The sequence below is a fragment of the Cheilinus undulatus genome, linkage group 19 (assembly GCF_018320785.1).
Source record: "Cheilinus undulatus linkage group 19, ASM1832078v1, whole genome shotgun sequence".
Classification (NCBI taxonomy): domain Eukaryota; kingdom Metazoa; phylum Chordata; class Actinopteri; order Labriformes; family Labridae; genus Cheilinus; species Cheilinus undulatus.
Genome location: NC_054883.1, coordinates 25105708 through 25131263, shown reverse-complemented (window position 1 = coordinate 25131263; position 25556 = coordinate 25105708). Strand labels below are relative to the sequence as shown.

Here is a 25556-nt window from a genome sequence, read left to right as displayed (position 1 = left end):
ATGTCTCATCAAAGCTCCCCCTATAGGTAACAAGAAGCAACACTTTAAGGCAATTTGTCTATTCTGTGGAACCTGATTATCTCAGATTTTGTCAATGTATTTCAGTACTGATGTCATTATCAGTAACATAGGAAGTTGCTGTAACTGTTATTACCTCTGCCAAGGAGGTTATGTGATCGGGTGGGTTTGTTCATTTGTTAGTTTGCTTGTTTGTTAGCACCATAACTCAAAAAGTTGTGGATGGATTTTGATGAAATTTTCAGGAAATGTCAGAAATGGCATAAGGAAGAACTGATTATATTTTGGGAGTGATCCAGATCACCGTATGGATCTAGGATTTTTTTTAAATGATTCTTTACTATTGGGAGATAGGGCTAATGGCAGAGGTCTGCGCTGTTACCACTTTACACCAGGAGATGGCGGACAAGAGTACCTTCAATCCCAGCAGCATTTTTGGGTGTGTTTCTATTCAAAGTTTTGGAGTTTATACAGTTTGAATGACGCATGCCCGGTCGAGGAGATGAGTCAGAGCGTAACAGAAAAAAAAAGACAGCGAATTGTAGTGAGAGAACTCACAATGCTGGGGGGAATAGAGGAATATTCGCCCTCTGCCGTTACTTCCAGTCGTCCAGTGAGACCATTGGTGAGACTTTCAGTGCATCCGTTGGCACCGGCAGGCAATGCTTCCGCCATTACAGTCCACCCTTAGCGAAGCCAATGCTTTGCCTCACCATGTTTCCACCCCACTGGGGAGGGAGTAATCGTCGAATGCCGTGGTGGGGAGCACATGTGGATGGATCCAGGAATTTTTTAAAGGATTCTTCACTGTTGGGAGATAGGGCTAATGGCGGAGGTCTGTGCTCTCTGAGTTCTTTTCTAGTATTAAAAATCTGATTCGCTTCAAATTTCACCTATATGATCAGGGTCTGGCCCTCTATTCATTTACATGATAATTTCATGGATTTGATTCAGCGCCACCTACAGGAAGAAGTCTGTTACACCTCTGGCATAACATCCTCTGTCTTCTCTTAAATTTCAATGTTAAACTGTAAAATACTGTGGATGGGCAGGACTACCTCAAATAGAAAATGTAACGTGCACAATATTTCACGCCTGATGACAGTCCTGGGAGGGTCTAAACACAGCACACTACATGGGTGCTAACGTCCCAGCAGTGGCTTTACACCCGCAGTTGTCACACCCCCCAGTGTGAGGGCTCTTCAGTGTTACTTGCAGTCCTTTCTTATTTATTGTTGTTGTAAGGTCACCTGTTAAGGTAACACTCAACGTCTGTTAAACATGGAACAAGAAGACACACTGATGATGTCTATTGTGATTTTGTCCAATAATTGTTTTGTTTCTTACATCAAGCACAAGTTCAGAAAAATGTACAGTGCATAACAAAGTTATTAGACCACCACCCAAAGTAAGGTTTATGCCACAGCTGCCCTAAATTAAAAGCATTGGTAGTTACCAAAATCATTTTTTAATGTTTCTGCAATGGTTAATACACCAATATGTAGAAGCTCTTTAACCCAGATGATATTTTTAATGCTAAAATATAATTACTGTTGTTATCCATGAATTTTCAAATTTACTCATTTACAAAAACACTGAAAAAATAGTAAAGCACATTATTATTTCTTAATCAATATGTCAAATTATAGTTATTTACTTGCATTCCTTAACAGAAAAATGAGTTTTAGTGCTTGAATGTTATGCTTGATTAATTTCTGACTTCTCAGAGAAGCCCAGTGAGCCGGCTCAAATTTGGGCATAAAAAGGTGAATTCAGTTTGAAATTCCTCATTCCTGTTCAAAATGGTAAAACGTGGAGAGCTCACTGAAAATGAAGTCCACATTAAAGCACTTCATGATGCTGGATGGTCTCTGAGACAAATATGACGGGTGGTCTAATAAATTTGTTAAGCACTGTAAAGAAAAAGTTCTGGGTAGGTAGTGAAAATGTATAAGTGCTAAAAGTAGGTGAGGTGGAAAGAGAGAGAGAGTGAGGGTAAATGGAAAAAAAAAAAGAAAACATAAGAAAGTGAAACAGGGCAGGGAGAGGGTGGAGGCGTTTGATGACACAGCAGGAGTTTATCGAGCAAAATGACTTTGCTTATCTTTTCAATTAAAATGGATTAAGGGATGCACTGAATGGCAAACTAACCTTGCTCCACTGGCCACACAATTTTCTCACCCTGATTTACTGTCCCTTCCATGCCCTCCAGTCCTCACCTCTGCTCCTCTCCTCTGCTTCTCCCATACTGATGTCTTCTCTTCTCCTCTTTATGTTCCAGTCACACTTAATCTGTTATTCCATAAAAGCCATAGTGCTATTACTTCAGATTGCCTCTGAACTACCTACAAGGCTTGCCAGCCTCGTGCCCATTCTTCCTTTCCATGTAAAGAAGATTAGAAGCACAGATTGATTTGTCTTTGTTTCCCACCGTTCCACGGCGGTCATGGCTACTGGTAACCCATGGCGACAGCATTGCCGTGGTAACAGTTAGCGGTGGTGACAGCTGGGATTGTGTGAATCCGAGGTGCTGCCGGTGTGAGAGCTGGCAGTGGGAGACACGGGTGACACATACCTGGGATGGTGGCATGGGAAGCTTAACAAGTGTTTGTGTGAGTCACCACATATGCATCGCCAACGCTAATCAGCAGCACACTGTGATCAGTTTAAGGCTGACTGAGGAGCAGGAGGAGGGGTGAGGATGTATCACACCTTTTCATACATGAAGGGTGAAGGCAGGAGGAAAACAGGGATATTTTTGGTTTATTTAAAAAAAACAAAGCTCTGCATGAGATCTAATGATATGTTAATAGCCACCGGACTCTTGAATTTTAGTTAGAACTGCTGAGTGATTGAAAAAAATAATTTAGGCCAATTAATCACAGGTTTAGTGATTAATTTATCACAATTAATTGCAGTAATGTGTGGGACTGCGTTGCATGTAGCTTTACTGTATAATCTTGTTTGAAATGATTATGCATATAAACACGTTTGTGTTTTATTGTTGGTTTTATCGTTTCATTAATTTTTACTGTACTTTTTTACTGCATTTTGTTGTTTTTAAATGCACTTTACAGACAAATTTGGATTGGATTGGATAAATAGGGGGATTTAAATCAATACAGCAAAATGTATGTTGCAATACTCTGTTTGAACAGAAGGGGGTGCTGCCTGCCTTTAACTCCACTTATTCAAAGTCGAACTCTCTTCAGCTGACCTGAGAGCAGCAGGTGAACAACAGTCATGGCAGGAGAGGATGAAAACTTTGCAGTCCTCTTTTAAGTCAGAGATGCAGATAGTGTTTTAAAAACATAAGGCCCGACCTCTGAAGAACACGGCTGGTCGAATAACCAGTGACTTTGAAACAGCACATTTTGAGGCCAAACTAGCCCAACAACTGCTTTGCCCACACACACACAATTTGGCCACCCAAGCTGGTCTGCATGAACCCCAAGTCAGTTGTTTTCTAGGACAGGTGAGGTGAGTTGCTGTTTTCTTCCAACAGAGCTCAGCAGCCACCGCTGCCTCCACACAAGCTAATCACTGATGCAGCAACACAATGTAAGTGGAGCTGTCCTCTCCATTGGTGGGAAGAAAACTCAGCTTTCTCCTCTAGCAGAAGCATGCTTCTACATACCAGGCACTACTGTATCAAGTGACAGAGATTATTCAGCTGTACACTCCAGGTCAGGAACATAAGCTCCACTACTGCTACTTAATGAGAATTAAAAGGGAATTACCTTTTGCTTTATTTATTTTATTTGGGAATTGTGAAAAATGACTTTTTTCTCAGTTAAAATTTTTTTTCAAGTTAATATACCTGACAAGGTGTATTTTCGCTTTTCTGCTCTGGTGGCTGAGTGCTCAGAACGCAGAATCACTCTGGTTTATAATTGAAATAAACGCTGCCTGTGCTAACAAAGCCAGCTATGGACACAAACCTTAAGTTTGACTCTCTGTGTTATGTTGGCCTTTGACCTGACGACTTTTCAAGCGATTCCAAAGATGAAGACAAATTTCCAAAGTTGGAGTAAAATCATGACTCTTGCTAAAGTTGCAGCATGCTCCTGTGGTCTCAGTCTTTGTTAGGTGTAAGGTGGTCACAAAACTCAACCCGAGCAGTTTAAAGGCGGCCTTTCTTCAGTCTTGCACCTGCACTTGCAGTCTTCATCCACAGCCGAGTGAGCCAGTGTTAAGCATAAGCACGTCAAAACAGTTAACTTTTTAAAACATGAACGTGAGCATAGATCAGTCTGTAGCTGCTGAGTGTCCACTCAGAACTCAAGAATTGGAAAAACTTTTCTGCTCAGAGCCACAGTCAGATCTCTGCACTGCTGTCTGTCAGTTCATTCCAAGCTGACATGACAGGTACGGTAAACCTCTATTGGGTTTTTCAAAGTAAAAGCCTCATCTGTTTGTTTCTGTGGTGAAACAACCTGTGTTTTCATAGGGTACTTTTATGCTGAAGTGTGCCCGGGACAGTTCTTTGGTTGTTGCAGTAACTTGCAAAGATGCTTCGGTTTTCAACTTTCCTTTAATTTTTATTCCATGTAAATGACTTTAAAACATCAAATTACAAGGGATATTAACTCATGTGTGATCTCCATCTCCTTCTCCATCTTGTTCTTGGCCCAAAGATTGTTGTTATGAATTTCCAACAGATGCATTATGGGAAATATCTCAAAAGTAATCCTATTCTAGTCTTGCAGTTAGTGACCCACAGTCACTGAGACTAAAAACTTAGAAATCGTCTTTATGTGGTGGGGTGTCTTTTAAAAGTCTTTTTTAAAGTTTTAGATAAATCTGTAGTTTAAGGCCAGCAGTAGAATCAGACACTGAGGTCTTCTTTGATCACCTCAGTTATGAGTTGAAATCAGTGTGTAAAATATTCATTAGACGCATGTTTCTAATTAATACTTCTAGCATGAAGAAAATAAAGATTAACTGAGATTATAGTTTTGGTTAACATTACAATAAAACTAAGCTGTTTTTACAAGTTGAGTTAAATTATATGTATTTCAAAGAAAAAAAAGTTATTTAAACAAAGACTAGTTCAGTTCAATCTACCTAAAAAATGTAAGTTAATGTTACTTTGATTTTTTTGTCCTTGAAGAAGAACAAAATAGTAGTTAATACAAAGATAAATCTGACTAATCTACATTTCAAAAATATGCAGCAAGTTGCCTCGGATTTTTCAAGTAGATATTTTTTATCAGTGCTGCTGGGTGGCTGAACTACGTTTCCCCATAAAAACAGGGACCATCAACTGGTGGCCTGAGGGCCACATCAGGCCCCCCAATTCTTCCCATTCAACGCCCAAAACATTATTAAATTCAGAAACATTAAGAGAAAAAAATGTTGATGTATATCAGGTATCTTTAAAAAAATCCTTACATCTACTAAAAAAGTCAAAACAATTGAAAGATTGACAAAAACACTTAAGAGCTGTTTCTTGCATGGGTTTTTTTTCACCAATCAGGACACAGCACATTAACATTGAACAAAAGTGATGGAGAACATAACAACCCCAAAAATTTTCAGCAGAAATTTTTGGCTACATGAATAGATCTCACTTTTAAAGGCTAAAAATGGGACATATTTGAAAGAAAATATGTATTTTTAATATGTTAATTAGATCAAAATGTCTCTTTATTTAAATTTATTTGAAAGTCCGGCTCCCAAAGTGTCTATCAAGGAAAAAGCTGGCCCTTGTACAAACACAGTTGATGACCCCTGCTATAAAAGGACAAAATTTCAATGGATTAATTCAAAACAAGTTAATAGGTTAATTTTGGACTTTAGTCTTATCCAATTAATGTTGATAGGTTTAATTTTTAGTTCACAGATGTGGAAAAATGAAATCACTTTTGTATTATGACAATTAGAGTTACATAGATGTTACCTTTTAAGCTATGCCAAAATAAGGACTTCCTTTGTTCTCTAACGACGAACACGCTGGCTCCAAATGTCACTAATTCAGTCTTTGATAGAAGCTCCGTTGTAACAATTCCAGATCAGTTCATATGTCTGGAAGTCTACATATTTACAAAGCTATGATGCTCCAGTCTTATTAGCAGACTTCACTCTCCATTTTCAAGGCCCCTCTTTGACCCTACACTGGGTTTAGGCTGATGTGTCTAAGAGCTCTCATCCTTTGTCTGATTGAGTTCATGGCTCTTAACTACAGTTCCCTCTAGAGTATTTCAAAGTGGGCTGAAAATGTTTTTAACCATGTGTTTGATAATGTTGTAGTGAGGCAGAAAAACAGCTAATTTTACAGCAGTATCAACAGCGGGATTAACAAATATGAAAATCTACCTTGACAAATAAACCGGAGGATTTTCTCAATTGTTTCAGGAGAAAAGCACAGAAGGAAACAAAAGCATTACTGTGCACAGCAGGAGGCAAACAGGCCCCGATGTGTGAGTGCGTACGTGTCAATGAGTGGGTGGTCCTCAGGAGTTTTAGGCTTATTAATTAAAAATGAGTTTTTTATGTGTTTATATACCAGATTATGGGGAAGGACAGAAAATACTGAAGAAGAAAGTGATGGGTGAGTAATGCTGAAAGCCTCAAAGCTAACACAACATGCCAGGTGTGTTCTTTTAAGGTCACCTAGAGGTTTGGAACACCCCGAGGCGAGGGATAACACCGGTTCTGCTTACGTTCATGCTTTTCCAGAAGTATGCTTCTTAGTGTTGAACAAGGGCGGATATCTTAAATCACTCTTTGGAGGAAAACAAACAGGAAGTTTTCTGAAGAACGGTACCTGAGGGGGACACTAAAGTCGCCATCAAAAGAACTGTTCAACAAGAAAAGTGGAAGAGACCTGAATTAAATGGAGAGGAAACATGGAATTTTAAACTGTATTAAAAAATGAAAAGATAAAGTGGACATGTTTGTCCTTAGTGATGCCTGACAGTTAAAACTGTGCCTTTTGACTTATTTACAAAGTTTTATAGTGTGCATTTTATTTTGGAGCTTTAAAAAAGCATCTCATTGTTTGGCTGCATACAGGCAGACATATATTTAAACATGTTTACACAGCACCGCCACCTATAACCAACAAATCACAGTAAATGAACTGTGATTTCTAACACCAACATGTGACACATCATGTATTATCTTGCTTGATATGAGCATGGAGAAGTGCTTTAAAGAGAGCTTACTTTAATCTGGGATCATGGAGCAGGTGTATGATCACATCTAGCCAAATACGTTTCCCTGTGGGTATGTTTTTACAAAATCCAGCTGTTTTTCAGCTCTGTCACTTTCTATCTCAGTTAAAAGAAAAAGTCATGAGCCTTGGGTAGTTTGTCTTTCATTGATTTGAGAGCAAAGGCTGTTTCCTCTTTGGCATTGTGGCAACATGAGCGTATCTATTATACAGAGGAAGTGACTTAAGGCACACAATGGGGGACAGGGACAGGGAGGGGGGAAAACTGAAGCCAAGGGTGCAACAATTTTGGAATATCTGTACATATTTACAATTGTTTTATGACACCAGTTTAAAAAATCAGTACACCTAAGAAGTCTTCTGAAATGTATCAAGAACAAGTGGAGCAACGGTGTGGCGTGCAAATCAGTGAGAATGAGTGAGGGGGAGAGTGGGTGGAACGGCACGTTCCTCCATCTTCTACCGCTCTGCTGGATAAATGGATATCGACTAATCTGCTAACCAAAATGAATTACTGATGTGACTGAACTTCAGTCTGACACTGTGTTTGTGTGTTGGTGCAGCTGAAGGGGATGCATGACCTAAAGTGGGCTTGTAACGTGTTAGTGTGCACAGTAGAACAGTATGTGTGTGTGCTTATGAGTATAAGTGAAAGTGTCCACAGCAGCTAGAAATGTTGCTGAAGATGAATTTGTCTCGCTGTTTCTGTGACCACATGTAATTTGAGCTAAGGCCATGCACGGACAACACTCACAAACCCACATCACAGAACGTGGCAAAAAGGACAAAGTAATTAAACAACAAATATTTACAGAAATAGCTATGCTATTAGAATAAATAAACTAAAACATAAATTATTTAAAAGAATAAGAATATTAGAAAGAGGATGTCTCCCTTGGTGATACAGGTATTACTTCTCTACATTTCTATTAACAAGCTACTAAGAGGGGAGGGTTGTAAGACTGTAGTAGTAAAGTAGTAAAGGGTCCCAGACTTTCTAGAATTTCTTGGTTGATCCTCTGAGAAAATATTAGACTTCTTCTGTCCTCAAAATATCATCATCTCAGAAAACCACGATGATGCCTTTGGTGGTACTGCAGATTTCCATTCCATAAGTATTATCCTTCTAGTTATCAGGGTTGCAAAAGCATTAAAATTTTCTGTTGGGCTTGATGTTGCAGTGTTATTCTCCTCAGGGCTGCCCCTGACCGAAGTGGGGCCCTAAGCAGACTCTGGTATGAGGCCCCCTAACACTCCCCCCACCACCACCACCAATACTCACTTAACATTAGTCATATAAATAACCTTAAAATAACTAGAAAATATATTACTACAATAATGAAAAATAAAAAGTCTTTGCAATTATGCCTGAGATAGTTGCTTATAAGAAGTAAAAGTTTAAATTCTTAGTTATAATTAAGTCTTTATCAAGGATAACATACATAGTTGTTTGACATCAATTAATTCGAGTAGAAACTAAAGGAAAGTTAAACACCGAAGCTACTTTGCATGTTACTGCAACAACCGAAGACCTATCCCGGAAACACTTTAGAATAAAAGTATCATATGAAACACAAGTTGTCTCACCACAGAAACAGACTGATCAGGCTTTTAATTTGAAAATCCCAATGGCGGTTCCCCGTACCTGGAATAAATTGACAGACAAGAAACACAGAGATCTGACTGCAGCTATGAACAGAATAGTTTTTCAATCTCTTGAGTTCTGATCAGATATTCAGCAGCTTTATGCTCATGTTTGTATTTTGAAGAGTGACATGATTTAACGCGCTTACACACAACACTGGCCCACTTTGCTTGTAGATAATGGTTGTCACTGACAAACACAATTTGCATACAACCAGACTAATGACTTAAGCCATTATCAAACACATTTGACATTGTTGTAACGCCAAGAGTAGTGAAAGACTGCCTTAAAAATGCTCAAATCTAGTCTTACACATAACGACTGAGACAACAGGAGCAAGCTGCAACTTTATAAAGTCTCCCATGATTCCACACCTCAAAGATCCTTTAGAGGATTTTTTTTCATGTTTAAGTTACTTTGAAGGACACAGAAGCACTAGTAAGTAATGAAGTTGCATAACCTGTATATTTACTGACAGAATTGACTGATTTTGCAGGAGCAGTGTGCTGTGTACTCTCACATATCCCAGCACAGACACAGTATAGCTCACAGGCCTGCAGTCATCAGAAGACAAACTGCTGCTAAATCAACACACTCTTTCATTCTTTTTAGCAGATTGGAGATAACAGAAAGCAATATTCTGATTTTCACTTTCATCATTAACCCATTTTCCTTTCTTTCCTCTCTTATCGGAGTCTCTCTCTCATCCATCTCTGCTAGTGTACCTCCCCCTCTCTTTGGCCCTGCAGAGGGTCTCTTTAGCGACAAATAGCAGCCATGTTGTGGCTGTGTTTAGCTGCTCAGTGTGTCCCCTGCCATCTGTGTATGTCTGGCAGACTGAAAATAAGAGAAAAGTCTTTAGACAGAGCTCGAAACAAATAGCTGCCATTTGCATTCATTAATGTATGTTTGAGCTTCTTGCAAACTATGTTAAGTCTTGAGCAAAATTCTTCTGCTGTAACATCCAAAAACTCGTGTTACACAGGAAGTCAAGCCTCCATTTATGTGAGATCATAGCTCATTGCCTGAAAATGATCAATTTACATATATTCAAGTGATTTTTGATGTCCAAAATATGTAGGCTGTTGTAGTATTGACCAGCAATACAACATTAAGTACAGTCATATGTAGTTTGAAAGGTTGAATTAGTGCATGCTGCCATTTTAAAAAGGCATCTCAAATTCAGTCATTAAAAGCATCAAAATCTTAAGGATGTTTTCCTCACTTTTCAGCGTGTACCTGCATGAGCCAAAACAACTAAAGACACAGCTGTGACACTAAAACAAGATGAAGTGTCCCTGCAGAACAAAACTACTCCATTACACCCAAAAGGAACCTTTTACAGGCACAATCTTTTCCTCTTTTAAAAATCTGCAATAGTGGAGTCGGCCAAGTTTGGCAATTTGAAACACATTAAATAACCTCCTATGACATCTGCATTGTTATAAATCCTGTGGTGATAAAGCTGTCACAGTGTTTGCCAGTGACATGCATATTCAACTACTGCTGTCAGAGGTTATTTTTAAAGAGGCCAAGTCACCACCCTCACCTCCTTACAACATTTGACATGTGAAAATTAACAATCGCTACAGGGATACGTGACATTACTGCAAAGGCATCGTGTCACGCATTTCTAATCGTGCTATAAAGTATTTTCTCATATCAATACATAGTCCCCTGTCTTTTTTTCACACTTTTCCACCAGAGGTTTGAAATAATGTGGGGGTCAAATAAAATCATGTAGAGCCTCCTGAGAAAATACATGATGGGCGATAGCTTTAAAAGCTAAGGAACATTTCTACCAACATCTATATCTGATGTATCGATTGCACACATCAGCTGAATTTAGGGCTGGCTCATCATTCAGAGAGAGAAACAGACGGGTATAAACAGAAAATCTAACACTGAATTTAATACTTTTAAGGATTTTTTTTCTAGACCCTCTTCATATATTTTAAGACTTTATTGCATGTTTAATTTCTAACCCATTACATTTACAACACAGTTATGTTTTTTTTTTTCTTTTTTCTTTTTGCTGATAGTAAGAGAAAAATGTGATACTATACAAATGACAGAAGCATTTTTTATTAGAGTACACAAATTTGGCTTTTTTGGAAAATTTTTAGACTAGACTATGAGGAAAAAAAAAACAAACAATACCATAAGGTTGCTGCCAATGGAACGTTTTACTTTTTACTTAAATTGCCTAAAAGTAGTTGTACTTCAATCTAGACTTCCTATTCACAATTGTTGCTCAGCAGTTAGAGCTAAAAAGTAGAACAGAATACATTTAGACTTTCAAAACAAAATAAAAGGTATTAAAGCATACAAATCCTTTGGATAAGTAAAGAATAAAATGAAATTAAAAAAAAAAAAAAATTTAAGATCCTAGAGCAGGGACAGGCAAATCAGGTTACCAAGAGGGCCACATTCCTTTTATTGTCAATAGCAAAGGACCAAACTGTTACAGATGGTTGTATATTCTCAATTTAACCCCTGTGATTACTAAGAATTAAAGAAAGAATATAATAATTATATGTTGCTTTCCTAATAATATATTATACTGGCATGCGTGTTTTTAAACTAAAATGCAAAAAGAAATTGTTTATTTAATGAGAAATACACAGGATCAGAATCAACTTCAAGCTACACAAGTGCAGTGAACATGATACTAACTTGGTATTTTACTTGCAAATGTTTTTACAAGAGCATTTAGTGATGCATATTAACATTTTTACTGAAATGATTGCATCACAATTAAATCTACAAAAAAGAAAAAGAGAGAACTAAATAAAAAAAATACATTTTTATATTAAAAAGCAGAATTATAAAGAAAAATCAAATTTGGATAAAATTAAATAAAATGGAAAATGAAACAGAACATTAAAAGAAATGTTCTGTTTCATTTTCCATTTTATTTTATTTCATCCAAATAAAATAAAATAAAATGAAACAGAACATTAAAAGAAATGTAAAAAAAAAAAAATTAAAAATATTTTAATGAAATTAAAAAAAACAAAAAATAAGTGAAAAAATTCTAAAAGAATTTAAATGAATAAAAAAATTGATAAATAAAAAAATAAGTAATATAAGTGAAATAACATTTTAAAAGTTTTAAAATGAAACAAAAATATAAGAAGTTAAAAATTTAATGAATAACTGTCAAATGTTATTAATAAAATAAAACCATTTAGAAAATAATAACGCATACTAATGAATAAATATATATAAATATATATATATATTAGTTACAAGTAAAAAAAAACAACAAAAAGAAAATATTACATTTTTGATGAAAAGAAATTGACAAAAAAAAAATTTAATCAATTTAACAATAAACCATTTACCAGTAGCAAAAGATCATATTAGAAGTGTTTGTTTTCATGCTTTCATGGCAGATTTTGACTGCTTTCTTAAGGTTTATAATTTCTCAATATTTTAAATTGACTTCAGTCCACATTTATGAGGTGGAGGGCCGCATGTGGCCCCAGGGCCTCCAGTTGCCCAATAGAGTCTTGCATTCGAGACTTCAAAATACTTTTTAAATTCTTAATTTAGGCTAAATTGATTTATCTTTATTTTAATACGTTTTAAGACTCTGCAGATGCCCATATCAAGCAGAGACAAATAGAGATTAAACCATGATAAGATGAACTTAGAAGAGATTTAAATGGCTCTGAATTTAACTCCTCCTGTCGCCTATCCCTCCTGTTAGAGAGAAACCTTTCCACTGCTGCTGGAAGAATAACAAAAGTCAGCTTTTGTGTGATTACTCTTGCATTCCTACAAAGACACTGGTCAGCTATGTGTTTGCATTAATGATTTAAAAAGACCACATTAAAAAGCTGTGGCTCTTTGCTTGAAAGAAAATCCGTCCTATCCTTGAAGATCGATCAACATAGGTGCTTTAAACAAACCCAGTGTTTTTATATTTGGCATAGATGTTGAAGAAACACCACTACATAAACCGACATCCACTCAGGCTCTTTTGAAGGCCATGAAATGCGTATTTCTTCTGAAAGTTTCTTTTGAATTTCCTTTGATTAAAATTTAATCAACAGTGCCAGATAAGAAGAAGAAGTGAGGAGAAATGTCAATGAGAGTCAAGATGTTTTCAGAAGCTCGGCTCTATTAGACATGACGTCTCAAGCACACATCTGTGTTCGAGCCTCTTAGGAGGATCAAACGTGGAACCATAAAAGGTGCTATTTAGTTTTGAAACACTTCAGAAATAAAACAAAAGAGCCTGAAAGAAAAATGTTTTCACTTTGGAATGGAGCAAGAACAATGGAACTCCTACGCCACAGAAGAGGAGAAGTGTTGTAATGGAGCAAACAAGAAAGTAAACACTTTACCAACAGAGAGGGGTTCATTACTCTGTTCCACAGGGCTTTAAAATAAATGATATTTTTATTCATCATAAGATAACACGTCATTAATCCCAACACTGAAAGAAAGTAAAACAACACATTTCAATTCACTGCCTCTGCATAAAAAAGGATGTTTATCCAGACTAATATTGTGGATCTGGCTTAGTGATGATTAAGTTCACTTTCATTTCACTACTTCACACTGATGTTTCAAGACCAGATATTTACACCTTTTATATTCTATCAGCATGAATATTATGGCATGAAGTGTGTGTGTGTGTGTGTGTGTGTGTGGTTTGTGGGGAGGTCTTCACCTTAGAGATGTGAGATGGGACGGGTGGAGCCAATGGGAGAGAACAGCACTGTGTGAACGTACTTCAGACTGTGTGTGCATGTAAATCTTCTGCTGCGCCGCCATGATGCAAGGCAGAGACACCAACATCACACCGTGGGATCAATGTGAAAATGAGGCCTGGTGAGCGAGCAGGAAATACACTGATTCACATCAGAGTCACAGGTATTCATTTCTTAACGTTGCAAAGCAGATGGATTCGCCTATTTCAGTGTTTCTCCCTGGCTAATCCATCTTGCAAAGCTCCCATCTGAACAGATTGGGCCCTGTTGGAAAGTGACAGGACCAATCAGCGTTGTTTGAGGAGCAAGAGGCAGTACTTCCGGGCGCGGCAGAGTCGTGACATAGCAACAAGCGACAAGAGGACATTTCTTCCTTAAAAGAAGAACAAAGAACAGGATTGAGTATGTAAGGTCATAGATTTGTTTATGTGTGATGGTGCTGCCCATAGTCTGTTGATATGCATCCAGTATGTATACATAGACCATAGATCTTCACACAAGTGGAATTGTGGCATTATGCACTCAGGATGTCCATATGTCGCGATGTTTGTGCAGAAATCCACCATTTATTTATAAGAATCCTAAGTCCCTAAGTCATTTTAATCCAGTCCAGTGTAATGACAGCTGCTTTAGTATCTTTACATGACACAAAATAAAAAACATGTAACACCTGATGTACGTGGAAAAAGATACTGTTTTGTTTACAGTACTTTTCTTTGTTAAATATTGACTTTGAGTTCAAAAAATAGCCACTTTGACAAACAGGGATAATCTTCTAAATCCAAAACCCATTAAAAATCCAATTTGAATCAAATCATGACCCCCAGAATTGAAATCAAAGTAGGATATATCAGAAGATTCACACCCATGATGATGGCAGCGCTCCATAAAGGCTCTGCTGTGAAAACCCTGACTGTATCAGGATGCACCTGCCACATGATTCCATTACATGCACATGTGGTTGTGTGTGAATGTGAGTCTGCTTTGACAAGCGTCTAGAGTGGCTGCTTGATATCCTTTCCAGATTTAATTGGTGTAAATAGTATTTAAAGGCTCCTTGGGCACTGAGCAAAACAATTAAACAGAAGGCAGGCCAAAGCCTCCACTGTCAACACGGTTGCTATTTTCTCTATTGTTGGGCACCTCCATTCAGGCAGTAATTACAGGCATTACAAAAGACAGGGACAATTTCAGGTTTCTGTCAGAGATGAGGGTGTGGGAGTAGAATCAGCAGGGATGTCTTGGTATGTTTGTACAATGCATTTTCTCAGTGTGCGTGCATGCACACTTTTTGGGTGTGGGTGAGTTAGTGGGTTGGTGTGAATGAAAATTATCAGTCCCTTTGTGTTTACATTTTTAATTGCCTACATTTGCAGATTCTCCATATAAATAAATGTGAGCTGTTTTTTTGTTTGCGTTCGTTCCTTTGTTAAACTGCGGAAGAGCATTTTAGCGATGCGGCATCAGTTATCAGTGACGTTCTGGTAGTGGTGGCTGGTAAACTGATATGGATTTTTGCAACACCCTCATTTGTTTGTAAAGCACACACAAGGCAAACCAAAGCCACAAATGGCCATAGATACAGGTGCATCTATTGCAATAAAAAAAAAATGAACGTCATGTAGAAGTTCATTTTTTTTCCTGTGATTTACTTCCAAAAGTTATATTTCAATATATTCTAGATTCATCTCTTACAACCTTAAACATTTCTATGCGTTTTTGTTTTGATCCTCTATCTCAAAATATCAGGACATAATGAAAAAGCCAACTTTCCAAAGGTTCCCTGAGCCTTCAGTCTCTCACTCTGGTTCAGTACACACAACCACAATCATGGGGAAGACTGCCGACGTAACAAATGCCAATGACAATCACAGAAACCTTTCACAAGGAGGGTAAGCCACAGAAGGTCACTGCTGAATGGTCAGGCCCTTCTCAGAGGCTGTATCAAAGCAGTTTCAAAGAAGGTTGACTGAAGGGAAAAGTGTGGGAAGAAAAGGAGCACAAGCAACAAGGATGAGCTCAACCTTCAGAGGATTGTAACACAAAGCAGATTCAAGAACTTAGGGGAGCTTCACAAGGACTGGACTGAGACTGGAGTAAGTGGATGAAGAACCACCACACAGACGAGTCCAGGAAAAGCGTTGAAGTGCCAAGCCAATCCTGAACCACAGATGTCAAAAACATCTCACCTGGGCAAAGGAGAAAAAGAACTAGACCGTTGAGGTCTCAGAGTCTGGGGGAAGATCTGAGAGGATGAGAACCCTTCAGTCAGCACAGTCAGTGATGGTCGTCTGCTTCTGTTGGTTCAGTGGTCTTTATCAAGTCCACAGTGAAGCCAGAAGTACAAAAAACTGGGCTACTGACCATGGTATTAGTGTTTCATTGGCCGGCCAACTGGTCTGACTTAAACCCACAGAGAATCTCTGGAACAACAATTCAACAAGATGAGCTGAAGGCTCATCAGGATTGTTGAGTCTGGATTGTTGCAGTTATTTGTGCAGAAGGAGCTCCAACCAAGTACTGGGTGATTAATAAGGAGAATTTTCCAGAAGGTCAGCCTTTCTGTATTATAAATCCTTTTTTGCCTGATGTTTGTGATATTCTAGTTTTTTTTTAATAAAGCAAATTTTTTTCATTTTTATGAGCTATATGTCGTAATCAGCAAGATTAGAACAAAAACGGTCATGGAATATCTCCCTTTGGATTACATGAATCTAGAATAAATTGGCTGATTGATGCTCAAATTAATTTCAAATTTCAAGTGTAGTCTGTTCTAAAGTGAAAGCCCCCTAAAATAAGGTTAAATAATGTTTGTCTGTGATTATGTATGTCTGTTGGCACTCTCTGAAAGAGAAGATGAAAAAAGAAAGACCGTGTGTAATCCAGGTTTCAGATTCGAGTGTGAATGCAGGTGCAAATTGTCATTGTTTAGAGAGCTTCTAGCCTTATTAAAGGGTTTATTGGAGAGTTCCAAAGGGGCATTTCTACAAAATTGCTTTTGAGAGACAACTTGTGACTTTGGAACTAATTGAACTATGCTGCCATTATAGACAAAACTCAATAAAGGGAACAGCTTAGGGATAGAGAATGCAGCAGGCTTGATCATGCAAAACATCAATGTGGAGCTGGTTAGACAAATCTTCAAAGTGATTGCAGGAAACAGAAAAAGAAGGCTGTAGAATTTATTTTATTCCTTTTACTGCACTTATAGTGTCTCCATCCAAGCCTCAGACAAGTCAAACCCACAGCTCTCATATAGATCCTTACCTCAGCTTTGATCTTGTTGTCTCCGAAACAGAGATGCTGTAGGTACGCTGCAGCGTTGGACTGTACCGATGGGAACTGGTGCTGTAACATCTGGATCACCTCTGGCAGCTCCGGATCTCTCCACCCGAACTCTCTGCAGGGAGACAGACATAAACTTTGATTCCTGCAGCACTTTCACAGAGCATGGCAGGAGATTACCTGAGAGTCGTCCAATAAAATTACTGCCTTTTTTCCCCAACAGCTCCAGCTACTCATCCTCACACTCTCACTTATCCACTGAGAGACAGACAGAAAATAAGGCTGTGTATGAACAAGAGAGATTTAAATGTCAAACCACTTTATTCCTTTTTCAACCGGAGAGCTCTCTTCTTATGGAGAACAGCTTTCTAAGCAGCGCTACACAATAGGACAAAAACAATGCAAATCACACACTTAATGCCCAATTTGCCAAAACACTGCCCTTCCAATCAACATAGTGGCAAAGGAAACTAGAGCATGTAAGGATAAGTCTTTGTTTTACATTGCAACAATTTAATAAGCATAACATGTGTAACCTCACTGCCAGGGCTCGTCTAACTGAACAAACTTCTTAAGTATCACAAAGTAAAATAATAAACAATACTTAGAGGCAGAACTTTTCTTGCCACAGTTTCTACTTACTAGTTGCACAGCAAATCAGATAACAGCAACAGCAAACGCTGCTTTACAGCACCTATGGTAACCCTCCAGGACCACACTGCTCAAAAGGCAAATAAACATAGCAGTCAGTTACACATGCAGGTGGGCAGAAAAGTGTTGTCTGGAGGTCCTATGACAGAAATACCGTGTTGATGTGCCTATCATAGAAAGACTACTTTGATGTTTAAGCACATGGCATGAAAGCATAGAGACACCACATCATTGCTAGTTCTGTGAAAACGAATAGACTGTCACAATAACGGTGACATGTACAGGAGAGAATTAGTGCTCTTTACAATGAAAAATCTGTATTTATATCAGTATCAGTAGCAGCTAAGATGAGTTTAGAAATGTATGCACATCAATATTTATTGCACCACTTATACTTAATCAGCTGAAACATGTATCAAAGTGCTAAAGATTTAAGACAACATGGAAATAGCATTAATGCAGTGAAACACATTGCATAAATCCACCCATCCATGCATCTTCTTCCCCTCATCCAAAGTCGGGTTGCTATGGTAGCAGGAGAAGTAAGTCAGCCCAGACATCCCTCTCCCCTGCAATGTTTTCCAATTCCTTCTGTGGGGTCTCATCCCAGTTGAAACAAGAGTCAATGGCAATTTAACAACTTAATCAGTTAACAAACAGGAGCCTCAGTAGCATGTAGAAGAACCATACACATCCATACCAGCCTGGCACCTCCTTCTCACTGGTCACCAGCCCGGCCACACACTGCTGTGGAATGGCATCCCATTCTTCAACCAGTATTTGTCACCAGTCAGCCAATGTGGTTATGTTGGTCACTCTGGCACCAACAGCTGATCCCACAAGAGTTCAATGGGGTTGAGATCAGGACTGCGGGCAGGTCATTACATCCTCTCCACTTCCAAATTCTAGAGGTAGATGCTGATAAACCCCGCTCTGTGGGGTGTACCACTGGTTGTAGAATTTCATCTCCATATCTCTCTGCACTGAGATTTCCTCCAATGATGACAAGCCTTGTTTTTCCCCACAAAGTCACACTGCCTCCACCAAAAGATGTGATTTTATCAGTGCAGCAATGAACATTCTCTGCGTCTTCTCCACACTTTGATCCTACTGTTCCAGATTGTCTTGGCAGAGAGCAAATCATCCTGCAAACGCCAAAGCCTGTCTCTGACATCCCCTGTTAAATGGAACTTAGCCTTCAGTTCAAAGATGGTAACAGGACTCACTCCAAGTAATTCTGCAACTTGCTTTTGCAGAACACCAGCTTAAAGTTGCCCTATGGCACGGGTCCCTATTCAGAACAAGCACTCGATTGTCATCACAAGTACCAGAAGCTCAAAACAAGAGTCAGTAGCATCAGCAGAATAAGCTGTTCGTCATTGGCATAGAAGATTTGCCAAATTTGTCATGAGTGCAACCCACAAACTCAGCTCTGCTGCTCATCTCACAAATGCATGTTCCCTGCAGATGTGGCACCATTTAAAAGGGAAATAAACAGGCTTTCCAGCAAGATAATATTTATTGCCATGAAGCATTGTTACAGTTAAGAAATAATCTATCAAACTCTTATTTCCTTACTTTTTGTGCTAAGTTTATATAAACTTTGGGAAAGTGTTGAATTTAAATTTACTGTAGGAGTTCATTAGAGTTTATTAGCATTGTGTAAAAGCCAGTGTTAAACTTTTACTCTATTTAAAGTTTAACTCTAAAACTGTGACACTCGGGAAACAGAAAATTTAATTAAACTCTTTTAAGTGTTACTTTAACACTGCAAAATTTACTGTTTACAAAATAATTACAGCTAGTCATTGTGCAGAGGAGGTTAGTGACCAAAATCTAAATACCTCCCTAGTTATTCTAGTCAGCAATGCAGGTTAGTTAGAAACAGGAGCAAAGACGTAAATGCTATATGTAACATAAAGTATTCCCATCAGATCTCATTTCTGTTACATACATTTCTCTCATCAATAACCTCTTTAATATCCTTCAAATGACAATAGATGCTGTAGATGATCAAATTAACTGGACTCTGGTGAAGTGTGCTTGGGTCCCCAATGTGAAGCCACCCTTAGACAAAGGGGTAAACATTTTGGAGAGTTGTGGAACACAGCATTAGTCCAGGCAGCCTGCTGCTGTCTACAGTGTGAGTTATGCTCCGTACTTCCTACCATTAGGAGTTTACACTCCTATGAGCACACTGGACAAAGTAAAATTAATGTTTCATCCCCTGGTAATACCCAGGAAATGGCCTCCTTTATTGTATTATTCCCTCCTGATAATTGTTTTGCTACGGTCCCCCAAATGAGGAAATTATGATTGTGCAAGAAAGTGTGGGCGACTGTGTGTACATGAGAGTGTCTGTCTACAGTCTACTGTAATGTTTTCTCCAATAACCACACTGTCAGCTGTTTCCTCTCTCTCCTTCTTTTCTCCGTTTTTCATAAAACTCTCAACAACCTCTGGTGGAATTTTCGCTGGCATCGATTGTGGTGTTTGAGGATTGATTTTGTTGTTTCCGCCTTCATGCTCACTGCTCTGTACCAAAATGCGTCTCACTTCAGTCCCCATCTAGCAATTGTGAAAAGGTTCTATTTATTTCGCCTCCTAGCTCAGCATCGGCAAACATGAAAATGTAGTAAATATGAGACAATTGACCCGCCTGGAGAGGTAAAATTGTTGGGGTAGAAGATCGTCTGTGTGTTTGAAGTTTTCTGTAGTAGAAAATGAAGCTTTGACACTGCACTCTCATCTCTGCTGGATCAAGCAAAAGCGTTGTATGAAACATCTGTGGAAAGCAGAGTGTTCACGGGGAGTAAACATGGCTCTCAAAGATAAAGCGAGCTCCAGCCTGGACGGCTCTTTATCTGCTGAATGATAAGTGTTCATTCAGCCATAAAGCAAGACTGAGCCAGGGAGGCAGAGGGGAGATAGAGAGAGGGTGGAGGAGGGAGGGATTCCCAAGGCATTTAAGGGGATTTAGGAGGAGAGACCCTCAAACAACGCTCCTTAAATCACACAGCCAGATAGCATCAGGGCAGTTGGTTTGTTTATGTGTGTGTGTGTGGCAAGATTAAGATAGTATCATCGTGTGTGTGTGTGGACATGATTGCTTCTGTGCAGGTTTGTGTCCATCAGCGTATGTTAGGGCTGGGCATTAAATCAAGTTCTTGGATAAATCAATGTTTTTAAACGTGATATAAGGTAAGGACATATCATTTAGAGCAATACAGTTTATACTCATGTTTTTAAAAAATAGAAAGCTGGCAAAATGCTAAATTAAAAGGATGTTTCCAGTAAAAATCACCGATAATGATGCTTAATAATAATGCACCATTGCATTGGTCTAACATCAGCATCAGCTGATGGTCATCCTGCGGTCACCGGCCCATCTGCAAATCAAGTGACGTGCCGATGGCAGTAGCTGATGTGTGTCAAACATGGAAAACAGTCTAGAGTGCATGCTGTTGTGAGAGTTAATGCTAAAATATGACACATGCAATGACAGACAGAGGTCTGACAAGTTTTGGCTGTGCAGTTTACACCCTCCAGCTTGCTGTCAGCAATAGTATTTGCAGCATCTCGGATGTGGCTGCAAGTATAAATCAGCTGGACACATTCCCTGCTTGCCTACTTGTGCCAGCAGGTTGTGCAGGTGCAGTCAGGAATAAAGCCAAAAAACCTGCAGCAGGATGTCTTCACCCAGTGGAAAAGTACTGTATGTTTTATATGATGCATAGCCTCTTGGAACAAAAACAACCATATGCATCCAACTACAATCTCCCAGCAGCTTTAACTGCACAGCAGTTAGTTTGAAAACTTAACCACAATTCTCTTTTCATCTAAACAGCTGGCAAAAGAAGTCAGCACATCAGATGCATCAGCTGCTGATGTGATCTTCTCAGTAAGAGTCCTGAAAGGTTTTCTATGTAAGGAAACAGCCACTGATCATGGTGTTAAAACAACAAAGACTTCTTTATTACAGGCTGTTAGCAATATACTGTAACAAATAAATTCTGTTCCACTTTTCTCCATTGCTACGTCATTAGATCCTAAGTACAAGGACTGCTATTTTGATGAGGTTGTTAAAGCGTACAAGTGTGGCATTACATGCAACTGTGATTTAGTTCTTCAAATCTGCCAAAAAGAAGAAAGAAGAAGCAACCATAGTAGCTATGCACATCATCAACTGTGTGAGTTTTTTCTTCCTGTGTAGACAATGGAGTCCACCCTACAACTATGGATCTTTTTTTAAAATATGAGACACCAACAGTTTGAGAGGATTAAATGGGCCCATGAAGCGCAGATACAAAGTTTTTCAACAATACAGGGGACATATAGAAAAGTCTTTCCATCTCAATTCACTGACTACTTGAGCATCCATGTCTTCACTTCTGCTAACCATGCTCATTTCAACTATGCTAATTTCATTATTTATTAATATTTGTCATGCTAAAATGTTTCAGATCATCAAACAAATTTGTATTATTAGACAAGGATAACCTAAGTACATAAAAAATATTTTGTAAATGATGATTTATTAAGTGTTAGGGTAAAGCCATCCAAACCTACCTGGTCCTATGTGATAAAGTCACTGACCCCTCAAACCTAATAACTGGTTGTTCCATCCTTGGCTGCAACAGCTGCAAGCGAGTGTTTGTGGTAACTGTCGATGAGTCTTTCACATCTCTATGAAGGAATTTTCACCCACTCTTCTTTGCAGAGTTGTTGTAATTCAGCCACATTGGAGGGTTTTCCAGCATGAACGGTCTTTTAAGGTCTTTAAGGTCACACCACAGCATCTCAATCAGATTTAAGTCTGGACTTTGACTAGACCACTCCATCACCTTGATATGTTTTTTTTTTTTTTGTCCAATCAGAGGTGGACTTGCTTGTATGTTTGGGATCATTGTCCTGCTCCATAACCCAAGTATGCTTGAGCATGAGGTTGTGAACTGATGGCCGGACACTCTCCTTCAGGACTTTCCGGTAGAGAGCAGAATTCATGGTTCCATCAACCACAACAAGTGGTCCAGGTCCTGAAACAGCAAAGCAGACCCAGACCATCACACTACCACCACCACCATGTTTGACTGTTGGCATGATGTTTTTTTGATGAAATGCAGATTTAACGGGACGAACATCTCCCAGAAAGTTCATCTTCTGTCTGGTAAGTCCACAGAATATTTTCCCAGAAGTCTTGGGGATCATCAGCATGTATGTAGTCAAATGTGAGACAAGCCTTTGTGTACTTTTTGGTCAGCACTGGTTTTTCTCCCATGGATGCCATTTTTGCCCAGTCTTTTCCTTTATTGTTATATCATGAACTCTGACCTTAACTGAGTCAAGTGAGGCCTGCAGGTCTTTAGATGTTGTTCTGGGTTCTTATGTGATTTCCTGTATGAGTCGTCCGTGCACTCTTGGAGTAATCTTGGTAGGCCTGCCACACCTGGCTGGCAAGTATTCCAAGTTTTCTCTATTTGTGGATAATTGTTCTCTCCAAAAGCCTAAGAAATGTCTTTCAACTTTTTTAGACTGATAGATGTCAGTGACTTTGTTTCTCAGCTGTTCTTGAATTTCTTTAGATGGCGCCATGATGTGTTGGAGATCTTCTAGCCTACTTCACTTGTCAGACAGGTTCTAGAGATTTCTGGATTCAACAGTTCTGGCAGTAATCACGCCTGGGTGTAAATAATCAAATTACGAAATGATAAATGTCATAGATAGATATAGTTAAAGATGGATACACATTAAAAAGCTTGTTTTTTGTTTCATTTTTCCCATCCCTTTTGTGCGTGTGTGGAGGATGGCACTTTTTAGTGTTGTCATTTTTGTGTGTTCATCTTCAGCATGCATGAATGCGTTAAAGTTTGTGTTCTTGATTATGATTGTACACGGGTGTGTTGCTGAGTGTGTTCATCCATCCCCAGCAGCCTCCCAGCTCTGTCAGTGTAGTTAATAGAAAGCAGAGTGATCTGCTGATAAGATAAGCATCATGGCTCGCCATTAATTAAAAACCCCTGGTAAGGAGAGAGACAGAGAGAGAGCGAGTGAAATACAGAGGGAGAATGAGAATCAGGAAGACAAGTTGAGGGGAAAAGACTGAACATTTGGCAGGCAACTGTGGGTAAAACAGGAAGAAAGAAGCTGGAAGAACACTGGAAAAGAAGAAATGCTTAGAGACAAGGTAAAACAACCCACGGATGAGATGCCAGTCATTGCTACACTGGTGTTAATGAGAGCTACAGCCCTCGGAGTCTCACTGCCAGGCGACAAGTTAATGGCGTAAAACAGCAGGATGCAAACAGAAAGGATACAGCCCAGAGAAAAGAGACATCATCACAGAGGCAGTGTCAACTAAACTCTGAGTTTCACACTGAATACTAGGGCTGGAAACCACAACCCACAAATTCTAGTGTTTTCCTTCAGTGTCAGGTGAAATTGCTTTGCCTCCCAGCCAAGGTCATTATAGGCAACTAAAACAGACTAGATAACTAAAACTAAAATGTAAAAATCATTTTAGTTAACTGAAACTAAATACAAGCTAAGCTTTACAAATAAAACAAAAACTAACTAAAAATGTATTGTGTGCTTACACAACTAACTAAAATGAAATATAATCAGGGACAAATCTCTTTAGTTTTACTCTTTGACAGTAGCATACTGACTGACATGAATGCTGAAGCCTAGAGATAGTGAAAACATCTGATTTGATTGAGGACAACTTTACACAATAGTAATTTTAGGTCTTGAGTTGCATATAAACACTAAAATTGAATAATTAAAGTGAAAAGTGAAGAGCCCTTTTGGGCCTCGTCCTTGGCAGGTATCCCACATTGACGAAAAAAATAAAACTAGTAGTAAGTAAACTAAAGCATTTTTGCAAATTAAAAACTAAACTAAAATAAAAATCAGTAAAAACCTAAACTAAACTGAAATTCAAAACAAAAGGTTAAAATGAAATAAAAATTTGTAGTAATGAAAACTATTATAACCTTGCTCCCAGCAAAGGTGGCGGGTAAATAAAGGTAATGTACGGAATGATTTGTGCCAAAAAACATAAATCAAATCCCACTTAGCCGATAAAAATACCACTATCTAAATGTAGTTCACTTGCCAGTCTTTAAATCACACAGTTGACTGAATGCCAAATTTCAGCGTATTGCTTCTGGACATAGTTACCAGCCTGTAAAACTCAGTGATTTAAGAACACCTTTGTCCCAGCAGCCATCAGTGAGATAAATTCATCATAGCAACACAGCTTAAGTGATGTAGGAGCAAACTTTGTGATATGTATGGACTAATAATGTGAACTTTTTATCTTCCTTCCTTCTGTTGGTCTTTCCTTAGTGAAGGCACGTCTCTTATCCTGTTTAACCTGCATTGATTTTACCATTGGGGGATGCACTGTTACTTTTAACTACCTCATTTTTACAAGGCCATGTTACGTTCTTAGCTGTATCTTGCTTTCATTCCCCCTGGTCTGTAATCTTGTTTATAATTGGGGTTAGCCCCCTCCTTAGTTTTGAGCACTATGGTCACTTTATCATGTTTTGTCCTGTCCTGTGCTGACTCACTCACTGTCAACCATATCTACCTATGAGTATTTTTATAAAGTTACCTACCTAGCTGTAGTAGCTAAAGCTGGTTTAAAAAACTGTGTATTTCTGTCCACTTCCCTGCAATAGAGGTATCTAGTTGTATGCTGTTGGGCACAAACTGACGTGGAATCATGAAGCCGAAACATATAATGTGTTTCTTCCTAACTGCAAACCGGAACTCTCCCCAAGGCTAGACTGCAGTGTCTTCAAAAATCACGTCTGTAGCATGTTTTGACTTCTGGTGTGGCCACACCTGTAAAGATTTCGGAGATGTGTGTGGCCAGGCAGAAATTCGCTGCATGGGACCTTCGGGATTGAGTGTGTCTGTAGATTTTCCGTCACATTCTTGCTGCACATTCACATCATTAGCTCCGCACATTAGCAGCGTCTGCGCACCCAAGGCGAACTCCTGTCTTTATATTGACTTTAAATGTATTAACTCACATCTGGTGTGAACA

General features: G+C 38.7%; 1 protein-coding gene across 1 annotated transcript in view; it reads right to left on the bottom strand.

Annotated features, from left to right (window-relative positions):
- ctnnd2a (catenin (cadherin-associated protein), delta 2a) overlaps positions 1 to 25556 on the bottom strand; it is a 395533-nt gene that overhangs the window by 129412 nt on the left and 240565 nt on the right. The window contains exon 13 of the mRNA XM_041814718.1: positions 16832 to 16964. Within this exon, the coding sequence (XP_041670652.1) occupies positions 16832 to 16964 (133 nt within the window). The remainder of the gene's footprint in view (positions 1 to 16831; positions 16965 to 25556) is intronic.